Genomic DNA, 13,593 nt, shown 5'->3' on the forward strand with positions numbered 1-13,593 from the left:
CCTTGAGTTCCCTATTACCAGCTTTCCTGTCCCCTCCTGCCTTCTAGTCCTTGTCCCTGGACTGTTGTGCCCCATTAGTCTTGTTTTGTTTCATGGGCCTGTCTAATCTTTGGCAAAACAGTGAACCTAGGGAGTGACTTCATTACTGAGCTAAAAGGGTGTTCGGGGGTGCCTCCTTTTTTTAACAGTGAAAAGGATTCCATTGTCTTGTGAAGCACACGTTGTTTATGGATATATATGTTGTTTCCAGTCTTTGACTTTAAAACCATATTTGTTGTTTGCTTTTCGCCATGCAGAAACTTTTTATTTTTATCTGGATGTGTCATTTTTTCTCTTCAAGCTTTTACCTTTTGTATTCGATTAAGAATAAAGAACTACCAAATTCCATGTTGGTACTCAAAAACTACGTGGACTCAGTTTCCTCACCTCTAAATTGGGGAATCATGATATTGCCTACATCAGTAAGGCTGTTGTGAAGATTCATTGAGTTAATGTATTGAAAGCTCTCAAAACACCCTGAAATTATACCAAAATTCTCACATGTTCTTCTTCATACTATTATAGTTTGATTTACATTAAAATTTTTATTGGTCTTGAATTTACGCTATATCTCTTATCCACTGTGCCACCAGGGCTCCAAACAGTGAGGTAGAAGAATGTATCTTTACTTTGTTCCACATAGCACCTCAGTTATCCCAATCATTAATCTGTCATTTCTCCTAAAATATTCAGTGCTTTCTATCATATACTAAAATCCCATATGTATTTGGGTCTGTTTCTGCATTCTCTATTCTGTTGAGTTGTGTTGTAAATTCATTTACTGTTTTAGTTGCTAAAGCTTTTTAAGAGTTTTAAGATCAAGGCGGGGGCTAGTGAAACCCTCATTACTGTTTTCATACTTTGACTATTTCTGGCATGCTTGTTTGTTTCATATGAACTTTGTTGTTGTTGTTAGGTGCCATCGAGTCGATTCCGACTCATGGCAACCCTGTGTACAACACAACGAAACCCTGCCTGGTCCTGCGCCATACTCAGAGTTGTTGCTATGTTTGAGCCCATTGTTGCAGCCACTGTGTCAGTCCATCTCATCGAGGGTCTTCCTCTTTTTCGCTGACCTTCTAGTTTACCAAGCATAATGTCTTTCTCTAGGGACTGGTCCCTCCTGGTAACATGTCCAAAGTATGTGAGACAAAGTCTTGCCATCCTAAGGAGCATTCTGACCATACTTCTTCCAAGACAGATTTGTTCGTTCCTCTGGTAGTCCATGGTATATTCAGTGTTCTTCACCAACAACCATAATTCAAAGGCATCAGTTCTTCTTTGGCCTTCCTTATTCATTGTCCAGCTTTTACATGCGTATGAGGCAATTGAAAATACCGTGGCTTGGGTCAGGCGCACCTTAGTCCTCAAAGTGACATCTTTGTCTTTTAACACTTTAAAGAGATCTTTTACAGCACATTTGCCCAGTGCAGTAATGTTGCTTGATTTCTTGCCTGCGGCTTCCATGGGCAGTGATTTTGGATCCAAGTAAAATGAAATTTAGAATCAGTTTATCTAGTTCTTTTAAAAAGTCTTTCTGGTGTTTTCATTTGGGATTCCATTAAATATATAGATTAACTTAGGAGAGGCTTTATAACAATGGCTCTGTCTACCTAAGACCACTTAATTCCATTTGTTCGAATTTTCTTTTCTGTCCCTGAGTGGAATTTACAACTTTCTTCATATAAATTTTGCATTTTTTTATGTTTAGTATCTTTAATACTGTTACAAGTGGAATCCTTATATTTTCTAACTAATTGTTGTTTCTGTCTGGCTATTCTAATGCTTGTGTATATCGGTTTTGTACATAGACACCTTACTCTGATCATCGTCGTGTTTCCAATACTTTTCAGTAAATTTTCTTGAAGTTTTCTGCAAATAATAATAATACCTCCTTCATTCCATTTATCTGTCTTGTCTATTTGCATCTGCTGATACTTCCATGTTAAATAATAATTGTAATTGTGAACCTTTATGTTTAATTTGTGATACTTAATCTAGGAATGTTTCCAGTGTTTCTCTGTTAAACATTATACTGTCTTTGGGTTGAGAAATGTATTATGTTTTCTTTCTTATTTACTGACATTCAAGAAGTTGAGAATTAATATTGAATTTTATTGTATGATATTTTATATATAAATGTGTTTCATCATAAATATATTTAAAGATATGTATTATATGTAAAGTATCATCATTTTTTCTCTTTACCTGCTAGTGTTGTAAATTATTTTAATAGTTTTCTAAGGATGAATTATCCTTCTAACCTGGCATGAACTCTGCATTCATGGTGCATTTTCCTTTTAATACATTATAAAATCCTCTTTGCAATTGTTTATATAGAATTTTTGTATCAGCTTTCATAAGTGAATTAATGATGTTTTTCTTGGTTTGTTGTTTTGTGCTGTTTATTTTTGGGTTTTAGTATCAATATTATGCTGGCTTTGTGAGATTTGAACCTTTTCATTCTTTGTTTATGCTCTACAACGGTTTAAATAGCGTTAGAAATAATCAGTTGGTCGAAGGTTTAAAAACTTCACCTGTGAAACAATCTAGGGCTGGTGTTCTTAAATATCCTTCTTTATCATCTTCTGAGATTTTGTATCTTTTGGTTTCAGTGTTTCTTAAAGGAGAGTTTGGCAAACTTTTTCCGTAAATATTTTAGGTTTGTGAGCCTAGGTTTTGGTCTCCATTGCACCTACTCCACTCTGCTGTTGTAGCACAAAAGCAGCCATGAATAATACATAAATAAGCTGCATATTCCAATAAAATATTGTTCACAAAAACAGATGATAGGCCTGATTTGGCCTGCTGGTTACAGTTTGGTAGCCCCTAAAATATCATCTCTTTCATCCAGGTTTGTTTGTTTTAGCAGCTTTATTCAGATGTAATTGTATATACCATGCAGTTCACCAATTTAAAGTATATACTTCAGTGATTTTTAGCATATTCACAGATATGTGCAACCATCACCACAATTTTAGAATGTTTTCATCACTTCAAAAAGAAACCATGTACCTGTTAGCTATCCAGCCTTCAAAAAGCCTCCGTACCCTTGCCCCCAGCTCTAAGCAACCACTTTCTATTTCTATATATTCGCCTATTCTGGACTTTCATATAAATTGGAATCATATAGTATGTGGTCTTATGTGATGGGCTTCTTCACTTAGCTTGATGTTTTCATGGTTCATCCACGATACAGCATGTATCAGTACTTTATTTCTTTTTATGACAATAATATTCCATTGTATGGATAGTTTCACATTTTGTTTATCAGTTGGAACCCTGGTGATGCAGTGGTTGAGAGCTTGGCTGCTACCCAAAAGGTCAGCAGTTCGAATCCACCAGCTGCTCCTTGGAAACCCTATGGGGCAGTTCTACTCTGTCCTGTAGGGTCGCTGTGAGTTGGAATTAACTCAACAGCAGTGGGTTTGGTTTTTGGTTTTATTCATCAGTTGGTGATCATTTGGGTAGTTTCCACCTTTTGGTTATTGTAAATAATTCTGTATGAACATTTGTATATAAGTTTTTTTTAGGGGCATATGTTTTTGCTTCTCTTGTGTATATACTTAGGAGGGAATTGCTGGTACTTATGGTAACTGTTTAATTGTTTGAGAAAGTGCCAGACTATTTTCCAAAGCAGTCTCACCATTTTACATTGGCACCAACGGTGTATGAAAACCAAAAAAACCAAACTTACCACTGTCAAGTTGACTCCAACTCATAGGAAAGAGTAGAACTGCACCATAGGGTTTCCAAGGAGCAACTAGTAGATTTGAACTGCTGACCTTTTGGTTAGTAGCCATAACTCTTAACCACTGTGCTACCAGGGCTCCAGCGGTGTATGAGGGTGCCAGTATCTTCACATTCTCTCCAATACTTGTTATTATCTGACCTTTTGATTCTAATCATCCTAGTGGGTATGAAAAAAGTGATATCTCATTGTGGTTTTGATCTGCATTTCCCTGATGACTGAATGATTTTGAGCATCCTTTCACATTTGTGTATGTTCCTTGGAGAAATGTCTATTCAATTTCATTATTTTTATTTTCTTCAGGGATACAGATTATGCAGATTTTAGATCTCCTTTGCTTGTCTTCCATATCGATTATTTTCTCTCTAATTCTTTTAACCTCTGTCCATTTCCATTTGATTGCTTTTGTCAGTCATTTCCTCCATGTTCCTTACATAGTGTTTTTAGCAGTGCCTTTTTTTCTTTATGTGGGTTCTGATAATGGCCTTGATTTCTGTGTTGGTTTTATTTTATTTTTCATTTCTTTCCTAAATTTTGGTAGTTAATTTTTTTTATCAACTTCTCTTACTGTATTTTTCCTAAGCTCTTGCATTAAGCCCTTTTTTTATTAATTTATTCAAAATCATGGCTAGATAGTTGGTTAGTCACAGTTTTTATCTGATTGGTGGCAACATTTTTCTGCTCTGTGCTCTTTAGCTGTTTATATTTCCTTGTAATAACTTGGTATAGATCCTGTGTTCATTCCTTCATTTTGAATGAGATTAGTTTTCCTGTACCAGCTATTTGAGGAGGTTCATGTGAGAGAGAAGTGAGGACAGTATTCCTGGCTAGCAGGAGTTGGCCCTAACTGAGTATGTGAATTATTTTACCCTTTGCTTCACCCCAGCAAATGGAGCTTGGCAGCTCAATTTAAATCTGCTTACAACTTCAGAGTTTCTCCCTTCTACCCTGCCTCACTGTCAGACTGCTTCCTACCAAGATGTTATATCAGCGTGTGTACTGGTTTAATCTTACCTTCTCTGTTGTTCCATGGTAAAGACAAGGATCTAGCCCCCTCCTAATTCTGTCAGCCTGTGGACCCTGTTCTATTTTTCTAAATAAGGGTTTGTTATTTTTACTCTCACGGTAAGTTATCTGCTTTGGAGAACTGTGCTTTGCCAGCTTTCATTGAGATCTTCAGCTGTAGCATCTTTGCATGCTCAGATTTGACCTTGACTGTATTTTGGCAGGCCTTCCAATGTGTTTATGGAAGAAAGGCCTGGCAATCTGCTTCCGTAAAAGATTACAACCAAGAAAACTCTATGGAGCAGTTCTACTCTGTAACACTTGGGGTCACCATAAGTCAGAATCAGTTCAGCAGCATCAGGTTTCCAGAGTGTATAAGGGTTACATATATCTCTTAATTTTAGTGGGTGTGAATTTACAGCTCTGTTATTCATCCCTGTGGATGTGAATTTACAGTTCTGTTATCCATCCCTTTTGTAGTTGTTTGGGGTGATTCCTGAGAACCAAAAGGAACAAAGATGTCTTGACTCTACACCTTAAAAGTAGAAGTCAAGAGAACATTTTAAATACAGTAGTGTGGGTGAAAGTCAGATGGCTCAAAATCAAAGAGTGATTAACTGGTAAGAAAATTGAGGCAGTGTACATACACTACTCATACAGGAGCCTAGCCATGGGAGAGTAATATAGAGGTAAAGGCATAGGGAAGAGTTGCAGCCTAATTTGCAGGAATTATTTTCAAGTGGGGGGGGTATCTAAACTTGTCTAAAATCCTATAGAAAGGAGACTTTGACTATCTGGAAGGTTAGGGGACAGTATTAGAACCTAGAGATATGGAAGTGTTGGTATCAGTGATGGGACTGAACAAAATCTCAGAAGTAAGGATGCCTCGGTCCCAGAACTTGCCTCAGTGATTATTTAACAGCTGTGTTCATCGTTAATTAAACCACTCTCAAATATATAATGTCTCCATAAAGTTATTTTTAGGTAAAACAAATAAAAGCATTGTGATGCTAGAAAGTATTTTAAGTTAGATGTTTGTGTTATGGAGTCATATGTGACACTTACACGCTAACTGTAAAATAAAGGTTACACATATACAACTAACTATAGGCAAATAAAGTAGTTCCTCTGAGAGAAGATCCAAAGAGTACTTTTTTTTGGTAGTTCTCTGTTTATTTCAACAGTGTCCCCACATAGTTTTAGCTTTATTAGAGAAACTTGGTGAATGCACTTTACTGACCTGAGTGCCTCTCCCCCAACCCCCAAGTCCTTTTTTAATGGTTTTATTCTCATCTTTGGCAGTGGCTTGAACCTGGCACCTGTAGCACGACTAAGAGGTACTTGGGAAAAGTTACCAAACAAGTATGAGAAACACCTTCAAGACCTACAAGACCTTTTTGATCCATCTAGAAACATGGCAAAGTATAGAAATATTCTTAGTAGTCAGAGTATGCAGCCTCCAATTATTCCACTCTTCCCTGTTGTCAAGAAGGATATGACATTTCTACATGAAGGTATTTGAAAATTAGCATGTTTAGCTTCAGCTAATTCTACAGAATTGTTATTTGTTATATATATTTAAGCCTAATGATTACATGTCACTCCAAGCTTTACACACTTAAATGCAGTAAATTTTAGGAATCCAAAAGCCACGTTGTTGATGAGAACGAATTTAAGTGTTTATGCATTCAAACGTAAAATTGACTGACACCAAGATCTGTTTGATAATATTTGTTTTGTTTGGTAATATTTTATCTTTCAACTTTTTTTCTTGATTTTTTTTGTTGAAGTCTTCTATACATACATAGCAATGTAATGAATTATGACAGAGCAAACACCCATATAACTAACACCCAGATCAAAACATAAAACATTGTCAGCATCCCAGAAGCCCCACTCATGCTCTTTCCCAAAATACTACCCTCATGCTCTTGCCCAAAGGTAACTGCTATCACTGCTCTCTTGACTTCTAATATTTCGGTTTAGTTTTGCCTGTTCATAGGCATCTTAAATCCTGTGGCTTGATATTTTTCATCAGTTTTAGAAAATTCTAAGTCATCATGTCTTTAAGTACTCTTATCTCACTTCTGTTAGACCTTATCACTGTGTCCCTAAAATCTGTCTCTGTTAACTCTATAATCTGGATCCCTATGGGTCCGTTTCTATTGTCTCTTTTTTCTCTTGTATTTTAATCCTGTTACCTTTTATTTTGATGTACCTGTTTATTTTTGACAAAGTAATGGATGTTGTGTATAAGAAATTACAGAAATAATCTGAGGCTTTGGGTGATGTTCCATTCCTCCAGAGAGAACTAAAACCTGTTTCTGACAGGCAGCTAGGTGAAAGTAATCCAAAATCACCTTAATCCATTTTTAATTTTTGACATAATTTAACATTGGTCTATATTCACTGCATCCTTAGTCCCAGAATGTAGCCCTTCAGGGTCCCAACACAAAGCATTGAGGATTTGCCTGGCCTTAAGCTGTTTTTTCTCTAACCTAAAAGACTGGGTGGCCCTGCTTGGTTTTTCAGCTTATCATCTTCCTTTTCTGAAATCAGCAGATGCCTGGATGGGCAAGCACTGGGAAACGCTAAACCTATCCCTCTGCTGCCTTCTCCTGATCTTGACTCTCTAATTCCTCACTGCCTTGTTAGCTCTCCAATGTCTTCACATGTATTTTTTTTTTATGTTTTCTCCAGCTTTTTAATTATTCTCAGCAGGAGGATTTTCCTGAATTACATAGTTTACTCTTTCATTATCACTCCTTTTTCATAAGGAAACGTTGTTACAGGCTTCAAACATATTTTTCTAACATGCTCCCTCAAAACAGATTTATGTGACTTGAGAGTACTTTGATGATCAGTTTGTTTCTAACTCGTGTTGAGACCCTGAACAATTCATGTATCCAATGTATAGATGCTGCTTCCTGTGAGATAGGACACTACCCTGTATTTCAGACCACACAGTTCTCACACTTGGCTTCAGGGCCTTGTACGTCCACAGGGGGACCTCGGGCTGCCGTGGAAGATGAACTGGGTTATGCTAACTGTTACAGTGCTGCTGTAGACAATCACATTGCCCTTTGAACACATAATTTTTGCTTTGCGGTTTGGACTGAGTAAACCAATAAATAGGCTAAGTCTGGTTTCATACTTAATCTCTTGAAAGAAAAGTAGGCCATTTTGAAAGCTGCTTAGACATTTTTCTCAGAGAACTATTTAAAAGAACAAAAACAAAAATAATTGAACATATGAACAGGTGAATTTGCATTAATGATTAAAGTCATGATTATAAATTCAGCTACTGAGAGGGAGAAAGTTAATGGCAGACTGAAGAGTGTATACCCCTGAGGCAACCACCTTTTAGTTACAGTGTAATTATTGCCATTTGGGAAAATAAACCCACTATTACTTAGCCCCTGCCTCTTCTTTTAACAGAAGTCAGAAATTCTTGTATTCATGTGGTATCTTTTACTTCTTAAATGTTGATAACTCATTTAAGAATTTTTAAAAAAATATTGGGAACCAAAGAAAACTTGATTATGGCCTGAATTTAATAGCCCGCAAGTTACCACTTGTTTTTGCTGTCCCAAAAAACAGATGCAGGTGCTAGCTTGGGCTGGGCACCTGGAGAGGGCTGCACATTTTATAGGTGTGCTTATAAAATAATGAGATTGGTTTTAGAAGCTATGCACAAAATCAGTTTATCACTTTCCTATATTCATAATTATTACTCCCATACCAAAAAGAAGTCATCCCAGTCTATAGCTCATTTTCTGGGAGCAGGCTTTGAGCCATCTGTGGATTTAACAGTTCTTATAAATAAAAGTTAGAATTTGATAAAGAAGGTTCTGATTTGTGCCATCCAGGAATAACAACTTGACTTCTGCTGCTTTTATATAGATATTTTAATTTTGAAAATTAAACAATTACTTTAATTTTATAGGAAATGACTCCAAAGTAGATGGTTTAGTAAACTTTGAGAAGCTAAGAATGATTGCCAAGGAAATTCGTCAGGTTGTTCGAATGACTTCTGCTAACATGGACCCAGCTATGATGTTCCGACAGAGGTATGGCACTGAAATGTGTAAAAGTGTTAAAGAGTGGTATACGAGGTGATATAATAATAATCATAGTATTTATGATTTATTGACCATCTAAATCCCTGGGTGGGTGCACATGGTTAACGTGCTTGGCTGCTAACTGAAAGGTGTTAGAAGTTCAAGTCCACCCAGAGGTGCTTTAGAGGAAAGGCCTTACAGTCTACTTCTGAAATATCAGACATTGAAAAACGCTATAGAGCACAGTTCTACTCAGACAGTCATTGGGTTGCCATGAGTCTGACTTTTCAGAGTATACAGATATTTCTGTATTGTAATTGTTCTTTAAAATTATCAGCAAATTTAAACCTTAGAAAATTGCTGATCTTTACTGTAGTTATCACACAGCACAAGTGCTTTCATCTTGTTTCTAACCTAAGCTGTAAACTATTAGTCTGCATAGGTCTATTATTTTCACTGAATATTTTTAAAGTTCTGTTTCTAGCTAATTCATACTTCAGTCTTCTAAAATACAGTCTTTATTCTCAAATTACACTACTGTTATAGTAAGTTCTTTGATATGTTGTTGTTGTGTGCTGTCGAGTCAATTCTGACTCATAGCAACCCTAAAGGACAGAATAGAACTGCCGCATAGGTTTTCCTCAACTGTAGTCTTTAAGGAGAGAGCCCTGGTGGTGCAGCGGTTAAGTGCTAGGCTGCTAACTGAGAGGTGCGTGGTTCAACCCCACCAGCTACTCTATGGGAGAAAGATGGGGCAATCTGCTTCCGTAAAGATTTATAGCCTTGGAATCCCTATGGGGCAGTTCTGCTCTGTCCAGTAGGGTTGCTGTGAGTCAGAATCAGCTCAATGACAACAGGTTTGGAATCTTTACAGGAGCAGATTGCCAGGTCTTTTCTCCCGCAGAGCCGCTGGGTGAGTTTGAACTGCCAACCTTTTGGTTAGCAGCAGAATGCTTAACCATTTCGCCACCAGGGCTCCTTTCTTTGATATAGTTTATAAATTGCAAATTTTAAGTATGTTCGATCTTTGATACATGTGGAAAATATTATTTGTATTCCATATTAACCTGATCTTCTAAGAATGCTTTTTTAAAATTTATTTTTAATGTAATAACAAAGGCTTCCTCAAATTACAAAGTGGCCAGACTGTTTCCAGTAATCGTTAAAATTTTCAGGGTAAATAGACATTAGGGTTTTAATTTTTGGTCTGATTATCCTCTGGGCCTATATGTTCAGCTCCAGTTTATAAGAGCTTTAAAAAATAAAATATTTACAGAGGCAAACACAATTCCTGTGGTTTAAAAATATATACTCTGATGGAAACAAAAATACTTTGTTCTTTAAAAATCACAGTTGAAGTTTCTGTAACCAAACAGAATCAGTGTGTGTCAGAATTGGTGTTTTGTTGTTTGTTTGCTTGTTTTGTTTTGTTTAAATCACTGTTCAAGAGTCTTTATTTTTGTAAGTAGTTGATCTGACAGTTCCTCTAGTTCAAAGATCCTCAAAGTATGGAGGAAGGGGTATGCCCAGAATCTCCTCTTTCTTAACCATCCCCTTTCTTATCATCCCCTTGAGGATCACTGCATGTAATGAGAGATGTCATTGCTCGAGTTTAGAAGCAGATACAATAAGAACCAGGACCAAAGCAAACCTGGAGGCAGGTTTCTTTGTTTTTGTTGCATTTCTAAAAGCTGTACAGTGGCCACACCACTCCCTGTTATCTTACATTGACCTCCATTCACTCATACATGTTGCCAGTTTAGTCCCTGAAGACAATGCATTTGTGACCCTCCCAGCCCAGCTGATAATGCGCTAAGTATCAGCTATGCTTCAGAAATGAGCAAAGGAGAAAAAATGAATGAGGAAATGAATAAACCTGCTTGTGTTCTTGAGGATGGCCTGGACCGAGTGGAATAAGTCAAGGGGAATAATAAAACATTTATAATTAGATTGCACTGAATCTTCCCCGAATCAGTTTTATTTGTCAGCCAGTACTGAAATGCAGTATCTTTCTTTGAGCAAATAATTGTCCATTTTAGTGGTATGTGTTTTCTAGTGTGGACAGAGTAACCCCTTTTATTTTAACACAATCAGTTTGCTGCCTGAAAAATACCATTTTTGTTTAGTAACAGTATTATAAAGATATACACTAGATATTGATGTTATATTTTTATTTACATTTTAGTTTAGGTTTACTGTTCAAAATTTCTTATAGAATACATTGGCAGAGAAATTTCTGAGCTTAAAAATGAAATTATAAATCTTAATGTTTCTTGTAATTTCATCCTACCACTTAAATGAGTGACTCAAAATACTTTCAGGAAAAGAAGTTCTGTCCCCTTCCTTTCCTTTCCTAAAGACTTTATAGTAAATAAATGTTTCTTCTCTAGATAGAGTTAGGTATTAAATATATAATTGGTCCAAAGCATATTTTTCTTAACTTTTTTAATGGCCTTCAGTGCACATCATAATGCATCTTACTCCCCTGCATTCCCTTAAAGTCATTTTACTGTTAAGCTTCAACCTTTTCCTAGTAAAATTTTTGTGGTCTATTCTGTCTCCGTAGTTTCTCTGACTCTCAACTGTTGTCTTTTTTCTGTGCTTTCCTATTCAAACACATGCTTCAATGTTTGTGGCTCTTGCTTACAGGAAGAAGAGGTGGCGAAGTCTGGGGTAAGTGTAGAGATGAACGCAACTGGAATGAAGGTTGTCAACTTTTAACATGTACTGCATCCTTTTTCATTAATGCACGCACATAAAATAGCATGCGTTCTATTAACCCTGTCAGCCTACATTCCTGACAAAATGCCTTTTGCTAACAAGATGAAAGTAGTGATAGAGCTAGCTTTTTTTTTTTTTTTTTTTTTTTAATAACTTTTCCATCGTCAATATCCCATAAGTCCCTTTTGGATTTTAATTTAGTGGTGTCACTTAAATGATGATGATAGTGAATATTTGTTGTGTCCTTGCTATATGCCAGGAACTGTTCTAAGCTCTTTAAATGAATTATTTAATTCTCTGTCTACCCTGTGAAGGTAGGTGCTACTATTATTCCCATTATACAGATGGGAAAGATAGAGTTGCCCAAAGTCTTATATCTCATTAATGGTGGATCCAGACCTAAGTAGTCTGATTCCAGAGTTCAAGCCATTTTATTTTATTCAAATGCCATATCTTATAAAAGTAAATATATAAATGTATAAAAATGGATAAGAGGTCTGTTTATAACAGTTGCATTTTCCATCTGTTTTTAAAAAGAGGCCTTTGTCCAAGCTGTCCTGTAAAATTGAGTTAATATATAACTGAACTAGAAGGTGATTTTAATTCCTCAGATTCACTAATACCATGAGACTTCCAAGATTATTTAAATTTCGTTTGAAATTCTTCCAACTTTAATTAAAGACTCCCTTATCTCTTTAAAACTGTGATAGAATCAGAAACTGCTACCTTTTCTTGTTTAAGTAGGTTCAGGTCTCTGTTCATACATAACTAGGTTATCTATTTAGAATCACAGAATGTGAGGATCCTAGAAATCAACTATCTAGTCTTTTCATTTTTAGATGAAGAAAGAGGCCCAGAAATGTGATGGCTTTTGTGGAAGAAGGGATTGTATAAGAAGAATTTTTGTTATCTTAAGACTGTAGTGAATCATGAAGTTAGATGCCTTTAAAACATATAAGAAGGGGTTTTTTGTTTTTTTTTTTTTTGTTTTTGTGAGCCACTTTCTAAGTGTCTAACTTGAGTCTTGTCTTATTTGTGGTCTTGTTTTCTGTTAAAGCAAGGTGAAGCTGATTTTTCTTCTGTTTTCTTCCTCTTTCCCTGATGTGTACTTCTCATATGTTTTCATCTACGTATACATTTATGTCTTGGTAGAAATTGTTGCCTGGCATTACTATTGTGAAGAAGAATACTTGGACCATATATCTTAGTGGGTCTTTGGGGTGTATGAATGACTTATGCTAACAGTACATTCTCTGTTTGTTCAGCTTTAGGATCATACTGTGTGATGCTTGCAGCATTAAGTATTTTTGTTTTTACGTCAGAGCATTTTCTGTCTTGGAAGTAGCTTAGAAGATACTTTATTATCATTTATCATAGTATTTTCATTTATTAGTTTGTATCTGTCCTAGATTGGTGGATACCCTCTCTTATTTTTGATATCAATCAAGAAAAAAAAACATTAAATACTTGTATTAAAATTTGGACCTAAATGTTGGGTCTTGATTTTACTGTATTTCTTTGAATCCAAAGCATCATCAGTTGTTAGATAATCCATTGTTTTATGTACCACTAAAAAAATCACTGCAATGCTTTCTTACCACTAAGAATTTTTGTTTTATACTTACTGAAAGAGCTCTTATAGACTTACGCATGGGTTTTTATGCTATAACACCCTTGTGCATACATAAAAGGAAAATATAAGGAAAGTAAATTGAGGTATTTCTAAAACTTCTTAATATTCAGAATCTGAATCATTTCTAAAGTCAACAGTGTCCTCCCCACTCCCCCCCCCCCAATTCATATTGCCCTCTGTGTCATCAAGTGTGTTAGTGATACAGCATTTCTTAAAATAAGCCATAAGAGAACTAGAGCTACTGGTGCTGGCTGGGCTCTTAGACTGGCTTTCCAAATACTTAAAGCGAACCTCCTTTTGACACCTGCTTTGGGAATATTGTTAAACTTGTCGGATTCTTACACTTATTTGGTTCCTGGAGGTTTAAAGTGATTCATTAATGT

At 36.0% G+C, this 13,593-nt stretch overlaps 1 protein-coding gene across 9 annotated transcripts in view; it reads left to right on the forward strand.

The window, feature by feature from the left end:
• The window catches only part of RAPGEF6 (Rap guanine nucleotide exchange factor 6), a 266,914-nt gene that overhangs the window by 222,640 nt on the left and 30,681 nt on the right, over positions 1-13,593 (forward strand). For all 9 annotated transcript variants that reach the window (XM_004384759.2, XM_023739016.1, XM_023739009.1 and 6 more), the window contains 2 exons: positions 6,098-6,309; positions 8,742-8,865. In XM_004384759.2, coding sequence (XP_004384816.1) covers positions 6,098-6,309; positions 8,742-8,865 — 336 coding nt within the window. The remainder of the gene's footprint in view (positions 1-6,097; positions 6,310-8,741; positions 8,866-13,593) is intronic.

This window comes from Trichechus manatus, unplaced genomic scaffold (genome assembly GCF_000243295.1).
Source record: "Trichechus manatus latirostris isolate Lorelei unplaced genomic scaffold, TriManLat1.0 scaffold00127, whole genome shotgun sequence".
In the NCBI taxonomy this organism is placed as follows: Eukaryota; Metazoa; Chordata; class Mammalia; order Sirenia; family Trichechidae; genus Trichechus; species Trichechus manatus.